Genomic DNA, 24386 nt, shown 5'->3' with positions numbered 1-24386 from the left:
TGTGTGTGTGAGTTAAAGAGAGGGAGAGAAAGAGAGAGAGAAAGAGAGTCTGTGGCACGATTCTTTTCTGTTCCATCTCCCTCTGTCAAAAAGGTCTCCATGGAAACCAAGAATAGGTAAGGGGATTGGAGAGAAATGAGTTCTTAAATTATTCAACATCTCGACATTTCAAAGACTCAGAATAATCTATTTGGAAATTTCAAATAATTTACGTTGTTGAGCGGCAAAGGCGTCCTGGGGGACATCACTCAGCTGAGAGCAAAAATCATGTTTTTATTATGGAAAAAGGTTCACTTCTCTTTTACAAAACACAACACATTTTAGGCTACACATTTTCTATAATTTAACCAAACACCACAATCATCAAAAACATCTCCTACTATCATTTTAACAAGCTCTCTCTGTGTCACAAACCCATTCTGTGACAGTAATCACAACCTGATGTCCCTGAGCAGAGAGAAAAAAAAAACAGAAACAGACATTTTCATGTAATCGTCTTGTAGCCTACTGTAGCCGATCTATTTGGAGAAATGAGAGAGGGAGAGCTAAGGTGACAACGAAAGGGCACAGTGTTGGCATGTTCACATAAAATTACACATATTAATAAATTAAACTGATCGGTTGATCACATGAAATAAAATAAAACATCTTCATTTGACACAAGGAACACAATACATAAGTAATAACCTTTCTTGCTTGGCACGAGAGGCGTAAGACTCGGTACAAGCTTTGGCACAGTTGAAGAGTTTTCTCATGATCTGTTTTCATTTACAGTTGCAACCATTTAAAATGCACCAGGTGCAAACCAACTTCAGTGTCTCGGACAACAGTATGCTGATTGACTATGCATCATGCCTTAACCTGTCCTTTTAATTGGTTGCAACAATATGTACATATAAGCTTATACAGTATATGCATTATCAGGGGGCAGTACCTGAAGATGTGTTAGCACTGGCATGCTTTCATGTTGTTCAGTTACTGTTTTGTGTCATGTTTGAAATAGGAGCATGAACAGCAAAACTTCAAGGTTAGATCACCCTGAGGATTGTTGATGATTTTTACTCATTTAAGAGAAAGATTATAGACAAATCCATATTCACCAAACAGCGTTGAAAACATGAAAACACATTTTGCAGGAATTATTTTATTTCAATACCATTGCTACATCTTTTTTTTTTTTCAAATTAAGTGCTCTAACCTACCCAAAACTGGCAGTTGAGTTTTTAATGTCAATTAAATAAAAATTGGCCCAGAGACATAAATCCTCATCAAGCCCTCTAACATTGGTCTCAAGAAGTTTTCTTTTGGACTTCCCAGTTACTTGCCTTTGACTTCAGCATATCATTTAACAACTGACCGTCACGTTAGAATATCTGATAATGAAGGTGACATTAGGCTTATTCATTCACCATACTGCGCATTCATGGCACCATAGGGCAGAACCTGCCTTTTTGACCCTCAAATCCCTAACATGCCAACCTCAAACAGTCTTTCACAGGGATAACAGGCCGCCATTCACTAGAGACTTCGTCCTTCATGCCTTGAACAGATAGCTTTTAGCCTCCAGCTCTTTCACATCCTTATACTGGATAACTGGTCTCCTCTCGCCCCATTCCCTGGAGGACACTCCATCTTCACTGAGGGAACGCCTTAGCACTTCTCTCGGTTCAAAGGTCTCCCTTTTGGGTCCCGAGCCCGTTCTTAGTCCTGAGTCCCTGCCGCTCCATGATGTTCCACAGCTTGCGCAGGTTGGACTGGGTAATGATATCGTCGGGTTTGAGCTGGAGCGCTCGCAGGTAGTTGGCCTCGGCTTCTGGAAGTTTCCCATTCAGGTGAAGGATGGCACCGAGGTTCATCAGAGCGGCCGGGTACTGGGAGAGGGCAAAGAAACAGTGTGAGGGGAAAAACAGCAGAAGGGGATACAGAGCGATCTTGATATGTTCCCACAAAGTAAAAACATTAATGGGGCATAATGCTCTTATGGTGAGATGTGTGAGATATTAGAGTGTTGAGTTACAGGATTACTGCACTTGTGGCAACTGTAGCCACTGTTTGTCCTTGAATTCATCTATTTTGGCAAACTATTTTGAGCATGCCCCTCTGAGCCCTATGTTTCACACGGACTCTGATATGCGAGACATATTTCAGGAGGCTTGCCAGGTTTCTTGTGGTAGATTAAGGCAGGGGCTCTAGTGAAATTTGCTTAAGGCTAAGAAAATGAAATATGCATTAAATTAGCCCTAATGTGACCTCACAGTAGCTGGCATGGTCAAATTTCAGAGTTTGTCCTTTGACAGTGCCGCGGTGAAATGAGCTTTGGAATTGAATTACAGAGTTTGGAGGGAAGATTACAATTGATAATCTATATTTGGCTGTGTGACTGGGCACTAGAATATGGTAAAATTGCCCTCACGCTCCCTTACACTTGATTCTTTTCAGGTCAGCAAAGCTAGAGCTGAAGCTGACTGGATCAGAGGGGTTCACTTGTTTTGCCCAGAGCAACAGTTCTAACCAGGAACTGGCTTGGTGTGACTGTGTGTGGGGGTGTGTATGCATGTGGTGTGCATGTGTGTGTGTGTGTGTGTGTATGTGCGTGCAAGTATGAGTATCAACCAAAAACCCCATGTAGCAGTGTGTTTAAGGTCCTTGATCCTATTTAATCAGATTGCCCCTTTTGAACTGGCAAAGTGAAACCACTTGGCCGTGACCTGAGTGTCCTGCGTCACAGACTGGACTCTCAGCAAGCCACAACTAACAAACACACCCAAATCTCATCCTCACCTCCTCCGCACCTCGTCCCCCAGACCTGGACTTACTCCCAGGCCTGGGTCCTGACTGCCTGACATACGGTTAGCCTCTTAGCAACTACTTCACAGTTTTATTTTCCCCAAACACAACTGTTCGCCTTGCCTTGTCTTGATATTTCACTCGTTTACATTCCATTTCTCAAGTAGAGTCAGACTCGCTTTTAAGTGGGAGCTTGTTTGTCTCACCTAATGGAACAAATGAACGCTTGAGTTCGAATATTTCAAGCAGTAGACTTGAAGACACTCCAAAATTAATAATGCAGTTTCACACCAAGGGTAGTTGCACTGCAGTACAGACTAATTTTTTTAAGTGGGTGGTTGTTTGTCTCACCTAGTGCAATAAATGAATGCTGGAGGCGTTTGACTATCTCAAGCAGTAGATTTTAAGACGCGCCTCCGAAACATGTTCATGCCTTCTGTACCATGCAGGAACCATGTGTAAGCAGCCGAGACATGTTAAGCTAGATAAATGAAGGCCCTCTGTCACTGTAAACAACTGGGTGATATACAATACACACACTGGACTAAATCACGGTAAAGGGACCAGGGAACATTAGAAACGGAGCCCTGTTTACATCTGTCCTGTGTATACAGGAAGGCAGCCAGAGAGTAAATCGGCAACTCCTCTCTCTTTGGGCTGAGGCAGTGATTTGTGCGGTGGGGCTGGTCCGTCTGTAATGCATATACAGTGAGAAGGGCAAAGAAAGGGATGTAAGCTCTTGACCTTTAGCAAGTTGGATATATTTGCATGAGTGAGGAGGCAAAGGGTAGAAACAGAATCTGCCTCCGATCCTTTTCAGTCAATTCAAAATTAGTGTTCAGCATCTGAGATGGGCCCCATAAAGTCAATGACTGCATTATTCACAGTGTTTCCAGCTTCGCTTTAATGCCATTTGCACAGTTAGTCAGTAAACATAGCCTTTTCTGCTAAGAGTAGAAATAAATTTGCATTACATTATGCAATGAAGCTCCGTTCGAGAGGTGCAAATAATGAAGCATTTTAGTCTATCAGTGTATAAAAAGAAAAACTCTTTCCAATCTTCCTCTGAAGGCACACAGTTATTGCCTTTCTCAGCACGTATAACCAGCACTGTCTGAATCTTTCATGACCTGAAAGCTATTGGATTAAGTTGATATTTGAGAGCCTGTCACTCACTAAGCAGACATGTACAGGGAAAATGTCAAAGACAAGAGGTGCTTTGCTCTTGACAAATGACAAGAGAAGCCCTCAGCATGTCTGAATGTGCACATGAGGGCTCTTTGACTCCCTCTGAATTAAAATACATAGCTATTCATTTGAGTAGCTTATTTTTACAGGATAGAAAATAAACACGGCTTTTCCAAACTTAAATGGACAACCAGCACACAAAGCTTTCCACTCTTCTATTGAGTTCAGAAGACTGTTAACTTTAATTTTAACGTTGCAAATTGAGCAGTTTTCAGTCTGATTTGTAGGCAGTTACTCTACATTTAAGTTCAATTTTACATGGCTTCTAGGACTTTCACGTATCAACTGACAGCCAAACCTTATCTAAAAAGCCACAGACACTACACAGGTTCCTGTGCCTGTTGAAATATAACACTGGTTACTCCGCTGTAGGATTGTATGAAGATGAAAGTCAAACCCTCTCCTGACTGAACTGGCAACATAAGTCACAGAGCACACAGTCACCCAACAGACTAACATGACAAATGGCTGCAGGAAGCCCCATCTAGGTCTTGTCTAAAAACACAGGGGTTCCTATGACTCTAAATTACCTCTCCCAGACGAGTCCACGCGCCCTTCTCCTTTGAAGTGACTGATTGATACTAGGCAGCAGGAGGAGAGCCCCGGCTTCCTCAACCGCATATGCTGACAGAGAGAGACCTGATATACCGCAAGGCTCAGCCTGTCGCACCGTATTGACACGATCAAGTGTTTACTTTGAACGTGAATACTTTGAACTGAATGTGTGAATTTGATATCGGAAAATAGTACCCAGTGAACTCTTCTATCTTTGGGATTTCTGTATTTGAATAAGCACAGTGGGCCATGCACAGTAGTTTCCATTTTGTATTCAGTCGTATCAGTTTTTGCCAATAACAACACTGCTATAACAATAATGTCTATAACTGTAATACATAGCACGCTGTGTGTGTGTGTGTGTGTGTGTGTGTGTGTGTGTATGTGTGTGTGTGTGTGTGTTTGCCTTAACTAAAAGAACCACCAGTCCAGGTACTTACATCTGGTCTTAGGCTGGCTGCACGCCCATATTGCCTCTCTGCTGCCTCATTTAGACTGGCCTGTCTGGAGAGGAAGAGGAACACAGAGAAAAAGGAGAGAGAATGAAAGATGGCCACATAATACAATCATTTATATTCATTATTAAGTTTTCACTAATACTAATTACGATTAATCATTGTAAAGATTCATTATTGTACTACTAATCATACAAATTACTGTAATTATTGTTAGTCACTGTAATTATTAATTATATAAATTATTGTAAGCAATAATTAATACTTCCATTTTGATTGCAGCTATGATTTTTAATGGACTAGTAAGGTTCATAGCATGCCAAAATTAGACATTACACACACCATTATTATCAAGGAGCCATGCATAATTTAACTTTCCTTGAACTTTCTATTGTTATTACACGTCTTTGTTCGTTCACATAACAGACCGCTGTTTCATATCTAATCATATCACTCCACAGTCGAGAAGTCTGGTCATTTTTGTTGATTTCTAATACGACACCGTGTGCCAGAAAGATGTTACTCGTTACTGCAGACAAACACTCTTCTCCCCAAGTTAGGAAAATGGAACTTTTAATTTATTCGGAGAGCATGAAACATTTGGTGGTTAGAGGCTGAACAGCAATCTGACCAGATTTGTTTACGTTGCTATGGTTACAGACCTGCTACAGTGTAGTCACAGATGTTTCAACACAGTCCTGCCGAACTATTTGTTTTTAATGAAAGCTTGTAAGTAATGCTTGTAATAAAATAATTTTAAATTAATGTTTTGTGCCAAGTGATTAATGTCTTTAAGTAGCTGTGTAATAAGAGGGATAATGTAGCGTACGCTTCGTGTTTGGGTCTTGATTCGCCCTGTCAGTCACACTTGGTGATTATAACTGGCTCACTGTACATTATCCCACACTTATTATTCATCAGTGTGGAATGGAACACAGAGATGAAGATAATATTTTGAGGATGATGTTGATGCAAGAAACGCTGTACCAGCCAGTCAACCCCCAAATGGTATAGTTAATCTGCTCTGTACATCTGTATGCAAAGAGTACATGAACCGGACTTGCTGTGCCAAAGTTAATTAAATCAAGAAGGCCATCATTTCCAGACTTGGTAATTAATATTTATAAGGCTGTGACTCAAGCAGATATGTCTCTGTTGAGTTGGCATAAAAGTAGAATATGCCTTGAGAATACGGGCAGCATTTTTTCAGGGTTAGCTGAAGTTCACCACTGACTTTTCATAGTCATCGCTTTAAGAGAGTCATCTTCCTTGATCTTTGTTTTGTTTGGTCAAATGCTGCAGAGTCCCCCAGAGGACAGAGAGAGACTCAGGGAATCAGATCTGAAATGCCCTTCAAAGACAGGGAACTGCTACACAGAGGTTAGAGGCATTCTTTCCCTTTCAAAGCATCAAAAGAACCACACTGCCCCTTTTGATAATCATGTAAAGAGCAACTGTGGAGAATGCATTATGAGTGAAATCGCTTATGCATTGGCTGCCTGTAACATTAAGGGAGGCACTTCCAACACTACAGTGAGTCAACTGATAAAAAGTGGCTCCATAAAAACACAAAGGATGCAGAGTATAGGCCTACAACTTTGTGTCTTTTGCAACATTTACAGGAAAATCTTACATCAAACAAAATTGTCAGGTCATTATTCTAATCCTGGTTAGTTCAGCCAATATTTGTAAACATGAAACAATCTCTCCCCAAGCTAAGCCAAAGAGCCTTTTATCTACGATGTTGTGAAGTGATGATTTCTAAAGTTGCACTTTGTCACAATATTCACAAAGTTCACCTCACATTCATTATCAGCGGAGCAGCTTTAGCTTTAAATCCAGCTAATGACAGGTGTGTGTCACAATAATTTAAGTGAGGTCCGTGACAGGCTTAATCGGTTTGAATATATGTCGCAGTGGGTCTCAGCTGAAAATAACCTGTCAGGCCAGGCTAAGGCGGAATGATCTGTCACTTAGATTTACTCCTGCTTTCCAAGAGAAAAACCTCAGCTAGACTCTGAGACTTTTAACTTTTAACAAATCCTCTGCAGCGTTGCATTTAGATGGAGGATGCTAGAGAGCCGTAATGACTTTTCCAGATATGTAGAGCAAAACGGAATTAAGGCACATCACTTCCAATATTTCCTTGAGTTGCAGGGAGCAGAGGGGATTTGCAGTTCTTTTTCAAATGTTTTAAGACTCATATGCTGTCTGTGCACGTGCCTGCCAAACTTTAGAGGAAAATTCTCCAATGGCTTGGTTTCTTTACAAGCCTTGGCCTGAAACATCATGATGATGGACTGAAACTATACTGGTGTTTATATGTGTTATACATAATAGCTTTTATAGCATATTTCCATATAAAGGACATTTACTATTAATATAACATTACTGTAATTTATATTTAAAAGATGGTAGTATCCAATAGCATACAGTGGTAGGCTACACAATAAGCCTTTGAATGGTGAAATAGCACAGCGGCGAACTGTGTAAATAGAGCCAGCTTCAAAAACCTCAACACTGATTCATGAAATATGTTTTCATTCTATTTGCGGAGTCTTGTGAGGAACAACTGATGTGGAAAAATGCTTTTGTGAAGTGGGGAAACTCCACTTGCAAACATTCCAGGTTGGTCCTTGGTGTTGTGTATGTTGTGTATGTAAATAGTTTTATTCAGCTGTCTGGCCAAACCTGAGCATGTGAGCAGCACTGAAGACCACATCAAACTCTGAGCTGTCCAGCTCCGCAGCTCTCTCTGCCATCTCCGCCGCCTCGCCCAGACGAGCCTGCTCCAGCAGAAACTGACCTGGAGGAGGGAACAGAGACACGAGCTGCACTTACAGAGGGTCGGTTTAAACACTTTATTTGTGAATACAGTTTTCCCACCTTTTTGGCCTGACAATATTTATGGCATAAACGTCAGGACTCGGACAAACATCTATCATTTTACAGATTCCCTACTGAAAAACATGAATGACGGATATAGCTTCACATTTTAAGCTAATATATTTGGCCCACTAGCTAGCGAGTAGCTAACTAGCTAGCGAGGAGCTATAGTAAACTAGCTAACTTCCCTACTAAATTCAAGTAGTTGCAGCTGTTGTTAACGAGACTGTTATTAACTGTTAGTCCTCATTTATGTGTAAAGTAATGCTAGTTTTATTTATATGCTAGTTTTATAATCTTACAGGTAGTTTCCCACCCGAAGTGTGACATAAATTCACAATGGCCGCCATGGCAATAAGGTCAATAAATTCATGCTTTTATGAAAATACAATTGTTTTTTGTTCATATAGGTGGTTGTTTGCCTTGTAGTAATCTTTGACTGGATGTCATAGTTTTCCCACCTTTTTATTTACCACTACATCACTGCTTATTTCTACTTTTTGTTAGTCGCTCTGGATAGGGGGGGGGGGGGGATAAAGGGAGAGAGAGAGAAAAGAGGGTGAAAGATGGAGTGAAAAGTGATGGGATTGACGGCAGGACTGAGGTTAAAAGAAAGACGGCGAGCGCTTGTAAGGAAGCATTGACAGACAAAGATGGAGAACACTGGAAAAACAAAGGAAGACGAATGTAGTTAGTGAAAGAGAGAGGCAGTGAAAGAGAGAGCCACGGGAAATGCAACGGGGAAGGGGAGAGAGAGAGATGAGAAGGCAGACAGTGAAATAGTGAGGGGTTGTTGTTATGCTCGGCGGAGTCTGAAAGCACAGACGAGTCGGAGGTATTTCATGTGCTTTCCTATGGGAGCCTGGCCACCTGGTGCGGCACCCACGGGTGTCTGTTCAGTGGCTATAAATTAACTGCCAAGCCTGGCCACAGATGTTCCTGCGTGCAGGAAGGGGGGAAATGTGGGGAGGTTCTCTTGAGGTGTGTGTGCGTGTGTGTGTGTGTGTGTGTGTGTGTGTGTGTGTGCGCGTGTGTTGGCTTTTGAGTAAAAATCTTGTGGTCAAAGCTCACCATATTCGCCTGTGCGCCAACACCAAGCTGTCTTGCATACCAAACAGTTATTTGTTTGTTTTTTGTTGTTTTTTTACCTTTATTTTACAGTATAACAGTGAAGAGAGACAAGAAGAATGGGGGAGAGAGAGGGGGATGAAATGCGACGAAAGTCCTGAGCCGGATTCAAACCCAGGACTTAGCGGCTACATGGTACGCGTCTTAGCCAACTGAGCCCCCAGGACGTCCCACCACACGGCTGTTTGACACAAATGCAGAGTAGATAGAACCAGGCCGTATGTAGGACGGCACATGCGTGTTCAGCTTGCATTGAAACATGTGTTACTGAGAACAATGGCAGGAAAGGGGGCCTTGTCTTAGTTATCTGACTTCTCCTGTGAGCTTTCACCCTCCCTGTCCTCACTTCCTTGCGCTCTCTCATACGCAGTGTACCCACGTTGAATTGTGTGTGTGTGTGGGTGTGTGTTTGAGCATGCGCGTGCATCTGTGGTGTGTCACAGTGTGGACAGAAATCCATCACTCCTTACACACACACACACCTGGAGCTCATCCAGTGAATGGGGGATAGCTAAAGCAGCCAGATTGTGATAAAGGAGGGGACCAGTCTACATAAACATCACCTATAACAAAGGGCTACAAGATAAGATTGAGAGAAAGAAAACAGAGAGAGAGAGAGAGAGAGAGAAAGAAAGAGTGTAAGGATCTCAGAAGGGGAAACAGCGCAGTCCAAAGACAGCAAGGCAACCCTCGCCAGGGCCCAAACACAACTCAAACCCCAAGATATCCAGCACAGGGAAAGCAATGGGAGGAATTGGGGAGAGATAGGGAAGAGGAGAAAGGGACAGCGCACAATGGCGCTTTCAGCGAGACAGGACAGATTTCATTTCCTATGAATATCCTGGAGATAGTGACACGGAGCAGAATGGAGCCTGTTCCTTCAAACTGATATGAAATGCTGCATTAGCAGAGGCACAGACGGAGCATGGTATCATGTTTTACTCTCGGTTAGCACAAGAATGGTAAGCAGTGTACTCTGATCCTGTCTCTTTAGTCAGATAAACGAAGCATGCCCGTTTACGTCTGGCCGCGCAGTCTGCAAAACCTCAAACAGCTTTAAAGACGAGATGAAATGAAAAATGCCTTTTTAACCCTTTTAGATCACATCCCCGGTCATACTGTGCACCTATTTAACAATATATGCCAAAAAAAATACCAAAAATCAATTTCATTGTATTCTTATATCAAAATTCAATCATGTTTTCTTCCTGTAAAACAAAATATGCCGTGTGCTTACGTAAGCATGCCCGTAACTAATTTCAACCAATAATATCATGACATCCACCCATCAATCAATCTTCAACTTTTAGCGCACAGAGCTAAGAGGCTAAGATTCATTAGTTAGCTAGCTAGCAACAGCATGGTACTTCGGTGTGTCTTCGGGTGTTATGACACGCCCACTTTTCAACGTTCAAATCAAATTCCTCCCAACGTTATGTCCCGCCTGTCTTTCCTGTTTCACTCGGAAATACGTCACGATACGGAAGTTAGATACTCTCAAAATGCCGTTTCATCTCGACTTTAACACTCCCAGCAGCACTGATACCAACAGTATATTAAATGGCAGTACATTTCCAATTAGTTACTGTTATGCAGGGGTTTGCTTAAGCCAGTCCAGCGATTCTTTTCTGAAACACAGTATGACCACTAGGGTATTTGACACCTCCAAATGATTACCACACTGCTACTAATTCTTTCCAAAATTCTTTATTTCAGTGTGACGTAAGCCATGACTAGGGATTCAGAGCGGTTCATGAGACCGAGTCCTCTTACGATAAGAGAACTGCTATGTTGTAATGACTCTGGGTCCTAGGGTGAGACTACAAAGTTCGAGTCCTGGGATAAAAGAGTTTAAGGTCCCTTGTGTAATTGTTATTCTCAGTTACAGTGTACTGCAGCAAAGCCTGTGCATTATAGTAAATGCTACAAGGTCTGCATGGCACATGTTTGGATAATGAGCATTTGCACATGTTATAGCTGGAAGAAAAGGACTTACAATGAGCTCTGTCTCACTGAAATGCATAGATGGAGCAACACTGGCTCATGTAAATAGAGGGCACTATCTAATGTCTCTGAAATGAGTTGCTAATGTGTTTTAAGTTATTAGATATTTGAATACCTTTGAGTAGTCAAGATGCCTATGCACAGCCACTTATAATCAGGTGCTGGTTGGTCGCAGGAATACAAAATAGTCCATATAAAGAAATTATCCAACCGCAAACTGTGGGGCTTTGCTGACTATATAATCACATCTTTATTTTTCTTATAGCATTTGCAAAATAGGCTTATAAAAGGAGCGCATTTCGCTTGTTGCTTCCTCAGGTTCGCTTACTGTTTTCAATACCTTTGTCTACCAAACACTGACATTTTTGAAGATAGAGACATCTGTATTTTTAACAGTTGAGTGCTGATTTTCAAATGAGCTTTGCCAAAAATGGGTATGTAATGTTTAAGAATGAAACCTTTAAAGTGTATTCTTACCATAATGCATGTAGCAGTTTCCTTTTGTTGGGTCCAGTTGAATAGCTCTCAGATAGTACTTCTCTGCTTCTGTCTTCTGCCCCTATAAGAGAGGAATAAAAATCATTCATTGCCTTTGACATCCCAGTTTAGTTTATATATTGTTAGAACACTGTGATCCTTTAATGTTTTGTGCAGCAGCTGTTTTGCAATGGCACAAGGCACATGTTGAACTGTGTATTTTTCTGTAGATCCCCTGTGCTGTATGTTACTCTGTATATAATGTAATGTACATACATCGAGCTGGACATCCTGGACATCCTGTATCACAGACATGCACGCACACACACACACACACACACACACACACACACACAGCTACAACAATCACTTGTAGTTCACTGTATCTGCTATGAATTATTTTAGTGCGCCGACATGCATCAGTTGAGGCATGGTAGCCATGCTGTAAAGTTACAGCAGGAAACTGACGCTCATAAAGAATACGCCACCCCCCACCCCTCACCTTTAAAGAAAAACCTCAAGGGGTGTGTGTGTATGTGTGTGTGTGCTGCACCAAATCCCTGCAACCAAACTGAGAAAGATATTGCTTCTTCGTGCATAAGGTTCTCTTTCTCCACCTCTTTTGTTTTATGCTCCGGCACTGATTGCTTCCATATTGCCAATGGATTTGCCATTCAACATGAAATGAGAGGAATGGGGACATTAGGTTTGCTTCATTAGCTTTTTCCCATGCCCACAATCGCTCTAAATGAGTGCAGGAATATTGGGCCTGATGACTTATTTCACATTTTCTTTGGCTCTTTCTCTTTACATTCAATTAAGCCTTTCCCCTAGCCATCCATCAGTCCAGTTAAGCTGAATCAAGTAATGATTTAACAGAGGTTTCACATCAATGTCAACAAAAAATGTTGGTTTCCATCCATTTCTAAGATTTTCAAGATACAGGTTTGTTCTGTGTTAACTGATTTATTGCCGGCTAAGGGTCACTGTATGTATTTCCACATACAGGCATCGCAGTTAGGCGGTCTGACTGTCTTGCACCCCCATGCTGTATTTAGACCTCTGTTTTTGCATTGAGGGGTCTGCCACAGTGGGAGTTAGTGGTTAGCATTAGTGCTGAGTGTATCCAGCAGCACAGCTGAGCTTGAGCTCATAAATCAGATGAGTGCCGACTGACCACAACTCTCCCTCACTGTACACCACTCCCCTCTGATTCCAACCAGAGGTCTGACAGAGAGCAGTGCTTCAGAGTTACACTGGATTTCTCTCTAAGCTGCTTGACCTTGGTAAAAAATAAGTGTAATTAGTGGCATCAGGACTGGTGCTTGGTAGTTGTTGAGGGACGTGTCTTTTCCTTTGCCAGTGAGCATCTGTGGATAGGTAATAGGTGTAAGACTATATCGAGTTCCTACTTTATTATTGTGTGGCTTCTGTATTGACAGAAGGAGAGGGTCACTTTTGAAAGTTGATGAAAACTACTGTATATAGCGATCCCAAACAATGTACCCTAACTCTCCCAAAGTACTGTAAACATATGACTCCCAGTCTCAGTGAAACGTGAACATGCAGTGATGAATTAATTCTCACACACAGCGCATGTTGGGGTGAACCACTGTACAAGACTTCAGTTTGACCTTTCCTCCCCGTGTCTGTATTGTCGATTGGCCAAAATGTAGCTGATGGAGTGATTCAATAAGGAAGTGGAGTAATTGCATTATAAGCCTGTCCGCTGGCCCATTGTCCTGGGCCCATCCAATCTCCTGTTCCCTAAGCCCTGTTGTGCAGGGGGCCTCTCTGTGGCTCAGGGCCCTGGATCTGCAGCCCAGGGCCTGGGGGAGCACAGCAGATGTCCAGCCATGCTGGGTGACTCTAATCTGAACCTGTGCTCTGTGTGTGTGTGTGTGTGTGTGTGCACTAAATACTATGTGTATGCTCAAATCTGATTATTAAAAGGGGAAATGAGCAAAAGTAAGATTCAAACCCCTTAAGGGTTGCAGCTGCAAGTGTGTATGAGTGTGTGTCTGTTTGTGCAGGTTCAAAAGATTCTAAGGAAGTGCCGATCAACCTCTGGTTGTGTCTCGGTTCAGCACCTGAGGCTGTGGAAGGAAAGAGGTCAAACATCCTCACAGAGGTCATGGAGGGTGCTCGGGTTGTTCCAAAAGTTCAACTCTCATGGCTAAACTTTAATCAGCTGTGAACACATATGTTGTCACAGTTGTTTTTTCTTTTTATGTAATGGGAGAGGACAGAGAGCGTGAAGTTCTCTATAGAAAAAGACATCAGAACTGCATGGTAACATTCGGGAGCAGTGGGGCAAACTTGTATGCCCTTGATGTCTTCAAACACACACAGACAGACAGACAGACACACACACACACACACACACAATCTGGAGCTCATCCAGTGGATGAGGGATAGCCATTCCTCCACACTAGACAAACTCCCCATGTCTGTGACCTTCAGACATCAGACTCATATTTATGCAGCTAAATAGATGTTGTTTTTTCTGAAGCTATTTGGCAAGCAAAATCACTCCTGGATCAGGGTCACTCCAAGGTCACTGGAACGGCCATGTATCATGGTATGCACCTGGCTTAATTTCTCCTATCACAGTGTGATCTTCTTTTGTGTTTCATCCAGCACCAGCAGAGGTCAAACACTATATTCATCGAAACATCACAATTACTCTTGATGACTTCTGATCAGGAGAGCAGGGTTTGATTAGCATGCAGCCTTCAGAGTCAAAAGCTCGCACCTCTTAACAATTATCACAATTCTTCAGGTTCTGCCAGAGAAATCAATAGGATGGGTCCGCCTTGCTCCGACGCTCTGTACAAAGTCACTCCATATGAATTATTCATCACTCCACTCCACTTCAGGTCCCATCCAATTACACTTTCCCAGGTAGTTAACCACTGTAATCATTACTAAGATAATGCTTGGGCTTGGCATCATGGTGCTTCCCCTGTGTGTGTGCGTGTGTGTGTGTGTGTGTGTGTGTGTGTGTGCGTGCATGTGCGTGTGCTGTAAGAGAATTGGGACTTACAATGATGGACAGGAGTTTCCCATAGGTGAGGTGGGCGGGGATATGGTCGGGTTTGGCCCTGAGGGACTCCCTGTACCAGTGACCCGCCTCCTCCAGCCTGTTCAGCCTCATGTAGGCCTCTCCTGGAACAGGGCAAAGGTCAAGGGTCAGGGTTCAATGGGATTAGCATGTTTTTTTCCTAGGATAATAAAAAAAGATTAAAGGAAAAGCTTTTTCTAGGCAGCTTTTCCACAAGTGTTCTGGTTTGACATATAAAGCAGCATTTTACTTTGGTACAACATTTTCCTTTAATATCACTCGTGCTTCCATAGGAGTTTAGGAGCAGTCAACCTAAAACATCAGCTGCCCCATAGGGATCAGCTGTCACCACTTTGTCATTAAAGCTTTTTTTCCCCTGATTTCAATATCAATAAATACAAAAGGGCAAAATTTCCAGCTTAAACATATGACCTGGACACAAAATGAAATCATCACCTACTAGGATCTACTTGCCAAGTTTGTTTCTGTGTTAGAGGGATTATTTTTAGATGAGGTTTGCAAATAAATATGTTCATAGACTCCTATAGAGTTGTGTACAATAAAAAGCGGAAATGTTTGACTAGAAGTGAAACATTGCTGCCTGTTATGAGCTACATTTGTTTGTTATAGGCACACTAATTACTGACAGAAAAGAACCCATGCACTTTGAAAATATCAGAAAGGTAATGAGGTAAACTTTTCTATTTGTTGGCATTTGGTGTTAGTGGACGCTGGCCATTTTCAGTTCATTCATGTTATCATACTGTTGTCATATTATTTGATTACCCATACTCTGGAGAGTCTGGTGAATAGACAGGAAACTTGAATAACACTAATGGACAGAAATGTGTTCCATTCCCTCTGCTTTTTCCGAACAGGTGCAAGGCAGATAAAATAGCATGAACTCTGCTGCCTCTTATCCATGGGTCGGCATTCCTTAAACGGTGAATAAATACTTCTTCTCTCCCAACGTAGTTTAATCTGGAAAGCACAATTTTCTCTGAAACCACAATATTTTTGTTCGCAACATTATGAGATTTTGTTTGATGTGAGAAAACAGCCTGCTGTTGGCCCCTGGGGTAACACTACAGTCTGTGGGGTAACAAAATGGTGGGCTGATGACATCACTTGTAACAAAGCGTCCCCCAGACATCACACAAACCCAAACACAACCCTCCCCACTCCCTCCACCTGACCAAACACGCTTCCCATTCTCAATCTGCTCAGGCTGCCCAAGGAATTTTTACAGACATCGCCCTGCAATCTCAACTATGCAATCAAGACGGATTTCCAATAATGTAATTTGTGTTAGAATAACAAAGAGAGGGACGTGATTTATTACACGGATTAGCTTCAATCCTCTACAAGATGATACACATCTACACAAAGTCTGCGCACATATTTAGGAGCTTTGGTGTTGGAGTCCAACAGGTGGTTCAAGTAAATCTGCTATGTTTTCATCCAGTATTTAAATATCACAACTAACATCACATTCTGAAGGATTTGTTTGCTGATGAGTTATCCTGAAATCAAAAGGTCACCTAAAAATGGAAACAAATATGTAAGAAGATTCATCACTTGTGCTGAGGCATGTCTGGCAAGTCAACCAGCAACACTAGGTCCAGGACTATGCTGTTTTCACTCGGGTCATAAAAAAAGTGTGAAATTGTTCTTTACAGTCAAGGCAAATTCAATTCTATGAAATGGTCGTATCACCTCCTTAAAATGCCATTTTGGTTGGGCATTGCATTTCAAAGCATGAGTCACCATAGTAGTGAACTCTAAAAATCTGCAATATCATTTTTCTGGATCAAATACAAAGTATCAGAGTGAGACTGCAGGCTCCAACAGTAACTTACCCATCATGTTGAAAAGACTCTGTGGTGCAAACTGTCTGGGCATTTTCTGCACGGCTTCCTTATAGATAGAGAGGGCCTCCTGTGGTTTAAAAAAGATAAATGACTGGTTAGCTTGGCAAGTGCAGTTTGTGTCTTATTATATTACATTTTGTCTTATTTTTCTAATACATACACTGGCCTGTAGAAAAAACAGGCATCATTCTCCACAAAGGCCCTTTTCAATCCTAAATGTTTGTAGTTTTAGTCCTACATTAAAGATAAGTAAAGTAGTCATGAAAGTAAAATAAGTTGTCATGAAAAGTAGTAAAATAATCCTGTGATTGATTTGTCTCAAATTTTCTCTAAATTAGGGAGGTGACATCATCATTTCAACAAGGGCGCGATCCCGTTTCATCATTTCAACTCCTCAAATCTTTCCTTGGTCCCATTCCCACTAACCTCCTGCTGGCCCTGCTCATGGAGCAGCTTCCCCAGGTTGTACAGGCAGCTGGTGACGGAGCTCTTGTGGGCGTGGGGGTCCTTCAGGTTCTCATCGGGAATGTCGGCACAAGTCAGGAAGGTGCGCTTGGCCTCTTCCAGGCTGCCCTGGTTCATCAGGATGATGCCTGTGTTCAAGTAGGCCGCTGTGGGGAGCGGGGGAGAGAGAGAGAGGGGTGTTAGAGCAGGAGGGGTGCAGTCTATGGGATGGGATGAGAAAGGGATGTCATAAAAGGTGGAGACAATGTGAGGATGTACAAAGATAGCTGAGGCAGATCGACATATGGAAAAGGCTATAGCCAGAGGAGAAAGGACAGAGATCGAAGGAACATCAAATGTGAAAAGCAGTTAAGAAGTAGAAATAAATTAGGATAGAAGGAGATTAAGATAGGGAAGAAGAATTGAAGACGAGTTAAAAAAAAAGGGGGTCTGGAAAAAATGCTACCTTCTGTCCTTCCTCATAAAAGCTGTCCTTCACCAGAGCCTGATACAGTGAAAGACTGAGCCTCATCCCACATACAAGCACTCAAGTGTGAGATTGAATCATCATTTCCCCGTCAAGCTGAAATAGCCTTATAGTGCCTTCCAAATGACCAAGTGGCAAGGAACATCTAATTCAGCATTAAAATTGGACCATGATGGCGATCCAATAATGGACCCTGAACACACATCGAATTAATTCAAGCAGACTCAGCCAAATTGACCAATGTGTGAGAATTTCTAATCGCTTGTAACTGCTCCCCGACTCATAACCACTCCAGTCATGTAATATATCAGTTAGAAAATGAGACACTCTCTTAGGTTTACTTACATGCCAGAGTTGGCCGACTCCCAATGGCCAGTTTATAGTAATGCAGCGCCTCAGAAAATCGCTCATTCTCCTGGAGCAGCAAACCCCTGATTGACAAAGAAATGCAAACATTTAAGAAGTTTCAAGTGTGTGTAACCACACTCCCCACTTAACTGTGTGAGACAGAGAACGAACCTTTGAGCTACTTAAATGGGTTCACTTTCCACCATATTTCTTTGATTTGTCTCTCTCTTTTTAATCTGTGAAGGTAAATGTACACTTTGACGAAGAGGAAATTATAATACCTCAAAGTGATGAGGGCACTTTGGGTGAGAGCTAAGAAATAAAAACACGAGAAAAACTGTGGGCAGCTTCTATATCCCTTACTCAATATATCAACCATCCATCATGTTGAAATGGCACCTCTATTTTTAAGAACGCAAAAGCACCATAATTTGGTTTTCCCCTCTCTCTATGTTGCTTTGCCAGCTTCCTGATATTCGTAACGTGAGAGGGAGCGGAGAAGGGGGAAGAAAAACAGCGTCAGCATGAGAGCGTGAGACGTGGGTCTGCTATGAGGTTTTGGCACCTTTGACACCTTGGGTTAATGTGAGTATTGGAAGTGGCTTTTTGTTCTCCCTCAGGCTCGCGAATCACAATTAATTAAATCAGTAGCAGGAGGAACAGAAGGCCACCAGGGACACACTAAGTTATTTCCTCTCACTTTGTCACACTCTTGCATCATGCCTCGCACTGCGTCTCAGCGACTGCTTCTCTTCTCTCATATCAGACCTATTTTTGTTCCGCTGTCTTCAAATACCTCCTGTCTGTCACTCTCTCTGACTTTATGCCTCATTCCCTCCCTCTCTCTCTCATCCCCTCTCTTTCTCCCACTGTAATCTCCGGTGATGGATGGGAGGAATCCAACTCGTTTGTGTCAAGATATTGCAGGCAGGAGGAGGAATGGGCATCTTTACCACTCACAGGTTATACAGCATGTCAGCCATGTTCCCTCGGTAGTACAGAGCGTTTCTGTACGCCTTCTCCGCCTCTGCCATCTTGCCCTGGTTCTTCAGTACGTTCCCCAAGTTACCCCAGGCTACAGGAGACATGTGTGAGTCAAAAGTAACATTTTCAAAATAGAAAAACACAATTCTAGTATTATTTAGTATTGATATTAGCACTGTTACTGGTATCATCAAAATGTCATTGGTAATGGCTGTTAATTTGCCAGGATCAACAGTTTTGTAGTTGTGACCAGTTATTTAATTCAGCACTAAATCACGTTTTTGAGCTTGATTTCAACATTTTTCAAATTAAGTCCTGCATCTGCTTCTAGGGGCAGAAAATAATTGTTGCACTGCTCTCTATGGGTGAAACTTTCAGCTGTGTTTGCACTTCTGGCCACAGCTCAATCAATGATGTAAAGGCAGGTACTTTGCATTTGGAAGTATCAAATTCTCAGAAAAATGTTACCATCCCCAAGTGATACATGATCTGTTATCACAGACACACACCCCTATTCACTCTCGCACACCACCCTACCTTTTCACATCTTTCAAAATTATACTAGCTGGAGACTGGCTGAAAACAGTGTGTTTACACACTCTTTAACTCTCTTGAAATATGAATTTGAGGAGACAGACCCAGCTTGATGCCATGATAACTAGGGCCCATTGCTTACCTTTAGCAGGGTTCACGCTAATCCCAGACTTGTAGAGATTCTCCTCATTGCTCCAATCCCTGTTTCTTATAACAGTCCTGCTTCCATTGAGCAGCACGAGCCCCGTGCAGAGACACAGCAGCACGGCCTTGCAGCCTCTAGTCCTCAGTCTGACATACATGGTCCTTGCGCCGACAGCAACCAGTAAACAAAAGCCCATACTGGGGATGTATAGCACCCTCTCCGCAATCACAAACCCTACATAAAAGAATAGGTTGGTGGCTGGGATGAATGGTAATGTTAGAAGGCCTAAGGAAAATACCACTAAGTTTTCTGTAGGGGGCAGAGACGTCCGTGGAGGGCAGTGGTGGAGTTTAGCCGACCCGTTCAGTGTGGTCTTTGGCGACCCCGGCTCTGAATTTGTGTTGTGGTTCGTGTAAGGCGCGTGGTAGCCGTTCCCATTGGTGATTGACTTTCCGTTAGCGATTGGGGCTTTCCCATTGGTCTCCTTGGCTTTGGAAGCGGTGGCGCGAAGTCCAAACAAAGCCAGGAGGATAAATCCACCATAAAAGGCAACGGTGTGAAGGTTCCTCCAGTCGGCCAAGGACCTGACCAAGGGCAGGGCGTCCATGGACCAATCAAAACTGAGCTTGTCTGGGCAGAGAAGGAGCCAGGCGTTGGCAGCGGGCAGGTGGAGGAAAGTCAGTGTTCGAGTGAGAAAATGTGGTGAGTCAGCCGCAGGGTTGTCAGAGTTGGAGAAGTTGGGGGGCTTGTTGCCCATCCAGTAGAGGCGAGCTGACAGTAGAATCACTCCCCAGGAAGCCAGCACACTGAGACTCAGCAAAACACTGATGTTCTTTTTCTGAAAGAGAAGAGAGAAAAAAATTCATACTAAAACACCTAAATCAACATTTCAGTCCTGAGGACCTTGTTCAAAGCCACAACATTTTGTCTAAGTTCCAGAACACCTGAAATTGTTTTCGTCTTAGAAGTCGAATTCAATTCCCGTCAAGGCATTCAAGACTTGGATCAGAGTTGAATCAGCACCACTGGTCCTAACATAAAATTGTTTTTGGTCTCTTTGGACAACAAGTTGTTCAGTCTTTGTTAGAATGCATGTCAGTGTGTAAGTTTGGGATTTGATTTAAGACCTCCCAGATTTAGCCTTCCACTGCTATACAAGAAGAGACACTGTGCACAGATGAGGAAAGCAATCTGTGGAATGTTTTTGATAGCTGCCTGGGGCATAAACCACATTCATGTACAATCATATAGCCAAGCACTCTATGTAACTTTGGCAAAATCTTTAACATTAAAATGCACCATAGCCAGAAATAACATGACTCTGTTTATATACAGACACAGAAATAATTTTTAGGGAAATATGATATATTGAAACTGGTGAAAGACACATTGGGATTTTGGACAGCTTTTTGGTGGATGTCAACACGTTTTGATCTGCCAGTAAACATAACAATCAAGAACATTTTACACAGAATATCACAACCTGTCTCTTTGCTGATGTTTGATTAGCTGGAATAATTCCCAAAGGCACAAGACTATTTCTGTCTCCGACTATTGTTTTCTCATTTTGTAAAAGTGGGCTTGATGAAAACTAAGAAATTAATATTTATGTTGGCTGTCATAAACACCTGGCTTATATTGCACTCCATATGGTGTAGTGGTATACGTATCAATTATCATATGCCCTTTAATATCCAACAGTACTTAACCAATGTCATTACATCAGTGAGTTCACAAGCCAGAAAAACTGTCTTCCACATCCAACCTTTTAAATTGATTGCCCTCTAAAATGTTTATTTGGGTGAGCGCATGCCAATAGTTTGTTCAAGGACTTCCTTTGCCCCATGAAGTCATATAAATATTGCAAAACAAGTCTAATACTTTTGCACCAGACCATGATATACGACTGAAGTAGAATTTACAATTGCATTATGAGTGCAACTTTTTAAGGCCTGCTGTATTGCCTGTAAACCAAATCTATTTAGGGCTTAAAGAGGAAATTTCCTACATGAAGAATAGATGTCCGAAATCAAAGCATAGAGAAGAAATACCCCCCAAAAAATTATAATGGATCTTCAGTGAGGAAATTTTAGAACACACATAAAAAGTAATCCACAGTCAGTTCAGTTCCTTGTAACCTATAAACGCGAGAGGTCAACTTTGAAGTGTATTTTGAAGCAAGAGGGGCTTTCCTCCTAAGTCGCTCCTCGCTGCCTGTCAGGGTTGCAGAGAGTGTGACTGGTAATCAGCTTAGGACTCATTGTGTTGGCATGTAGATGCTGTTTACATCTCATAAGAGCATTAATTCTGTAGCATGATCAGCATGAGGTCTCTCATTATATTGTCCTCTGTCACGCAACACCTCATGTACGTATGGCAGCGGCAATGTGGAAATCCCAGCCTGGCGTTCACTACAGCCTCCACAAACTGTTTATTATAAACCTCTAACAAGAAATCTGAAATAATGTGAATTCACAAAATCATGTTTACAGAACGAGGGAATTGTGATATTCTACTGGGCTAAAAGTATAATTTATTTCAGTTGCTTCACAATGGCCTTCATAGATGTCAGCCTGTCTGTAGTTTGAGTTACAGTTGCCTAGAGATGACAAGGTCATATGATTATATCCTTGATCTCTTGACCTTTGATCGCTGGTTTGTTAAATTACACTTGTCAAAACACAGGCAACACAATCCCATAGTACTAGTAGGGAGAGAACGCACAGCTGTTACACCAATGAGACATTTTGTGTTTGGTTTTCTGTCCGTCAAATGGTCTGGTGCTGGTTAAAGCAGATTCAGTGGTGTGTTGATGCCAAGATTAAGCACATTTTTATTTTATTTCTTTTATTTATCAAACACTTATTTAAAAAGGAATGTCATATAAACAAAGTCTTATTTACAAAGGCGGCCTGGCAGCCTTGACCAAAAAGAGGCTGTTATTTGTCTTCCTGTCAGTTTAGCGGTCTAAATATGACATAACATCAGTGACACAGTCCATGCTTTTCACCAGATGTGAACCTGAGAGATGATCAAGAAGTTGTATCTCTCTTCCTACTGGCTGAGCCCTTGTATTCGTTCTAAGCAGCAGTGTAACATGAACTCTATCTGAACTTGTGCGGGAGGTATTAGAGCTGTGTATGTGTGTGTGTGTGTGTGTGTGTGTGTGTACAGCATTATTATGTGGGAGATAAGAGAAGGTTGTGCAGACGTGTTGTAGTAGTTCTGCCATCAAAAGCTCAGCATGGCTTTGATATACCTGAAAATAGCCAAACTCACAGCCTCCATAATTCAAAGTGCTGATTCAGCGTAGCGCTAACTTTTGTTTTTAATCCCCTGAGTGGGGGGCAATAGTTTAGACTTTCTGTATAATTCTCTCTAAATGTATTGCGCTCAAGCACCATAAACAGATAAAATCCTATTTAAAAGCCACACAGTGCACAAGGCACAAACTTCCATCCCTCTCATTAGTAAACATGGGCCCCACTTAACTCTCAAGGGAGAGCTTTTGAGAACATTTCCTACCAGCCAGTCTTAAAATGAGCCTGCTTCAGTAAGCTAATGTGTGTACTCTCAGAACAGGTACGGAGAGGCAAAACACTGGTATCCACCATCCAATCATCTTAGGTTTAGAATAAGAGGTTTAGGATTGACTCGCCTGACCTAGTGGCTCCAGTTCAGTTTTTGATTTCTGCAGATGAGATGAGAGACGGAAAAGCATGTTCCCCTGGAAGCTGAGGGGTTGTCTTCTCTGAGATGAGGTGTAAGGCTAATTACAGAAAGTCACTTGTCAATAGCAAGATGGCCAAGGGCCAGTTCAAGGAGTTCAGAATTTTGGAAAGGGAGTGAGGAACTGGGAGGGGAAAAATTGGATATTGATTTGGACACTTAAAGGCAGTACACAAAGGATAGGAAAGAATGTCTTTCACACAAAAGGGGGATGCGCTTATTGATGGATGAGCCCATATTGCCTGTCAAGGGAGGAAACTGTGTGAGAAATCCAATATTGCTTGGTATCAGAAGATAAGCCAGTTCCAGCAAGAAAGTCATTTGTGGTGTTTAGGTGAATGAGCTTCATTTTACCCCTCGCTGCCTTGTCTATTCCTAAATCGTTCCTTAATTGACTTCCCAATCAATCACACACACAACTCAAACAGCAAACCTTGTGATTTATCAATCTGAGCTGTTTTGTGCCAAAGTGGAGGCTGGTCCTGCTTTTTAATGATGTATGACCATGAATTCACAAACTCAGCAACTATAGTTATCAACCCAACATTAGTCTACTTTTAGTCTACTTTTATGTGCAACAGGTTAGCAGGTTGGTTAACCCCTCGCACCCTGAGTTCCCCCTCAAATTTCCTCTTAATTAAGTAGCTACAAAGTTTGAATTTTTTTTTTCCATACTGTATGACAATGTCACATACATATTCCGTATCTGCTCATTCAAACACTTCACTGAAGCTATAGCACACTTAAATTGAGTGAAATACTGAAACCCACTGAATCTTTCCCCTCTGAACTACTCACTCTAATTGCTCTAAAATATCCCTCCAATCTCTCTCCTTAGCTCTTGATTTATTGATTTTCCTAGCACTTGCCTCTTACATGATCATTCTGTGGTCACAGGAATATTGGCAGCACACTATACCCCCGCCCCTTCACTCCTTACTATTGGCTGCTTTCTGCTTTTTGGTGATTTAGAAATTGAAGATTATTCTACTGTTACACTCATTGTAAGTCGCTCTGGAGATAAGTGTCAGCTAAATGCCTAAAATCTAAAAAAAAAAAAAAAAAAGCTCCCTTAACAAGGGCACCTATCAATCTGCTCCAATAATTCGTTTTGAAAACCAGCTAACATTAGATAAATACTGTGATACAAGGTAATGGACAATTACTTGCAATATACCATTGTCCTTGTATCTGTCCTTGTAAATAATAATAAAACATATATATCAGGAATGCCAGTCCT

General features: G+C 42.0%; 1 protein-coding gene across 1 annotated transcript in view; it reads right to left on the bottom strand.

Annotated features, from left to right (window-relative positions):
* Positions 1 to 216: 216 nt before the first annotated feature.
* Positions 217 to 24386, bottom strand: part of tmtc2a (transmembrane O-mannosyltransferase targeting cadherins 2a) — a 55153-nt gene continuing 30983 nt past the window's right edge. The window contains exons 3-12 of the mRNA XM_071905678.2: positions 19415 to 20255; positions 18715 to 18829; positions 17752 to 17837; positions 16902 to 17086; positions 16464 to 16542; positions 14587 to 14708; positions 11541 to 11622; positions 7737 to 7851; positions 5031 to 5094; positions 217 to 1871 (exon numbers count right to left, since the gene is read on the bottom strand). Coding sequence (XP_071761779.2) covers positions 1668 to 1871; positions 5031 to 5094; positions 7737 to 7851; positions 11541 to 11622; positions 14587 to 14708; positions 16464 to 16542; positions 16902 to 17086; positions 17752 to 17837; positions 18715 to 18829; positions 19415 to 20255 — 1893 coding nt within the window. The 3' untranslated portion in view covers positions 217 to 1667. The remainder of the gene's footprint in view (positions 1872 to 5030; positions 5095 to 7736; positions 7852 to 11540; positions 11623 to 14586; positions 14709 to 16463; positions 16543 to 16901; positions 17087 to 17751; positions 17838 to 18714; positions 18830 to 19414; positions 20256 to 24386) is intronic.

Source organism: Centroberyx gerrardi, chromosome 24 (genome assembly GCF_048128805.1).
Source record: "Centroberyx gerrardi isolate f3 chromosome 24, fCenGer3.hap1.cur.20231027, whole genome shotgun sequence".
Taxonomy (NCBI): Eukaryota; Metazoa; Chordata; class Actinopteri; order Beryciformes; family Berycidae; genus Centroberyx; species Centroberyx gerrardi.
This window is presented reverse-complemented; position numbering and strand designations above follow the sequence as displayed.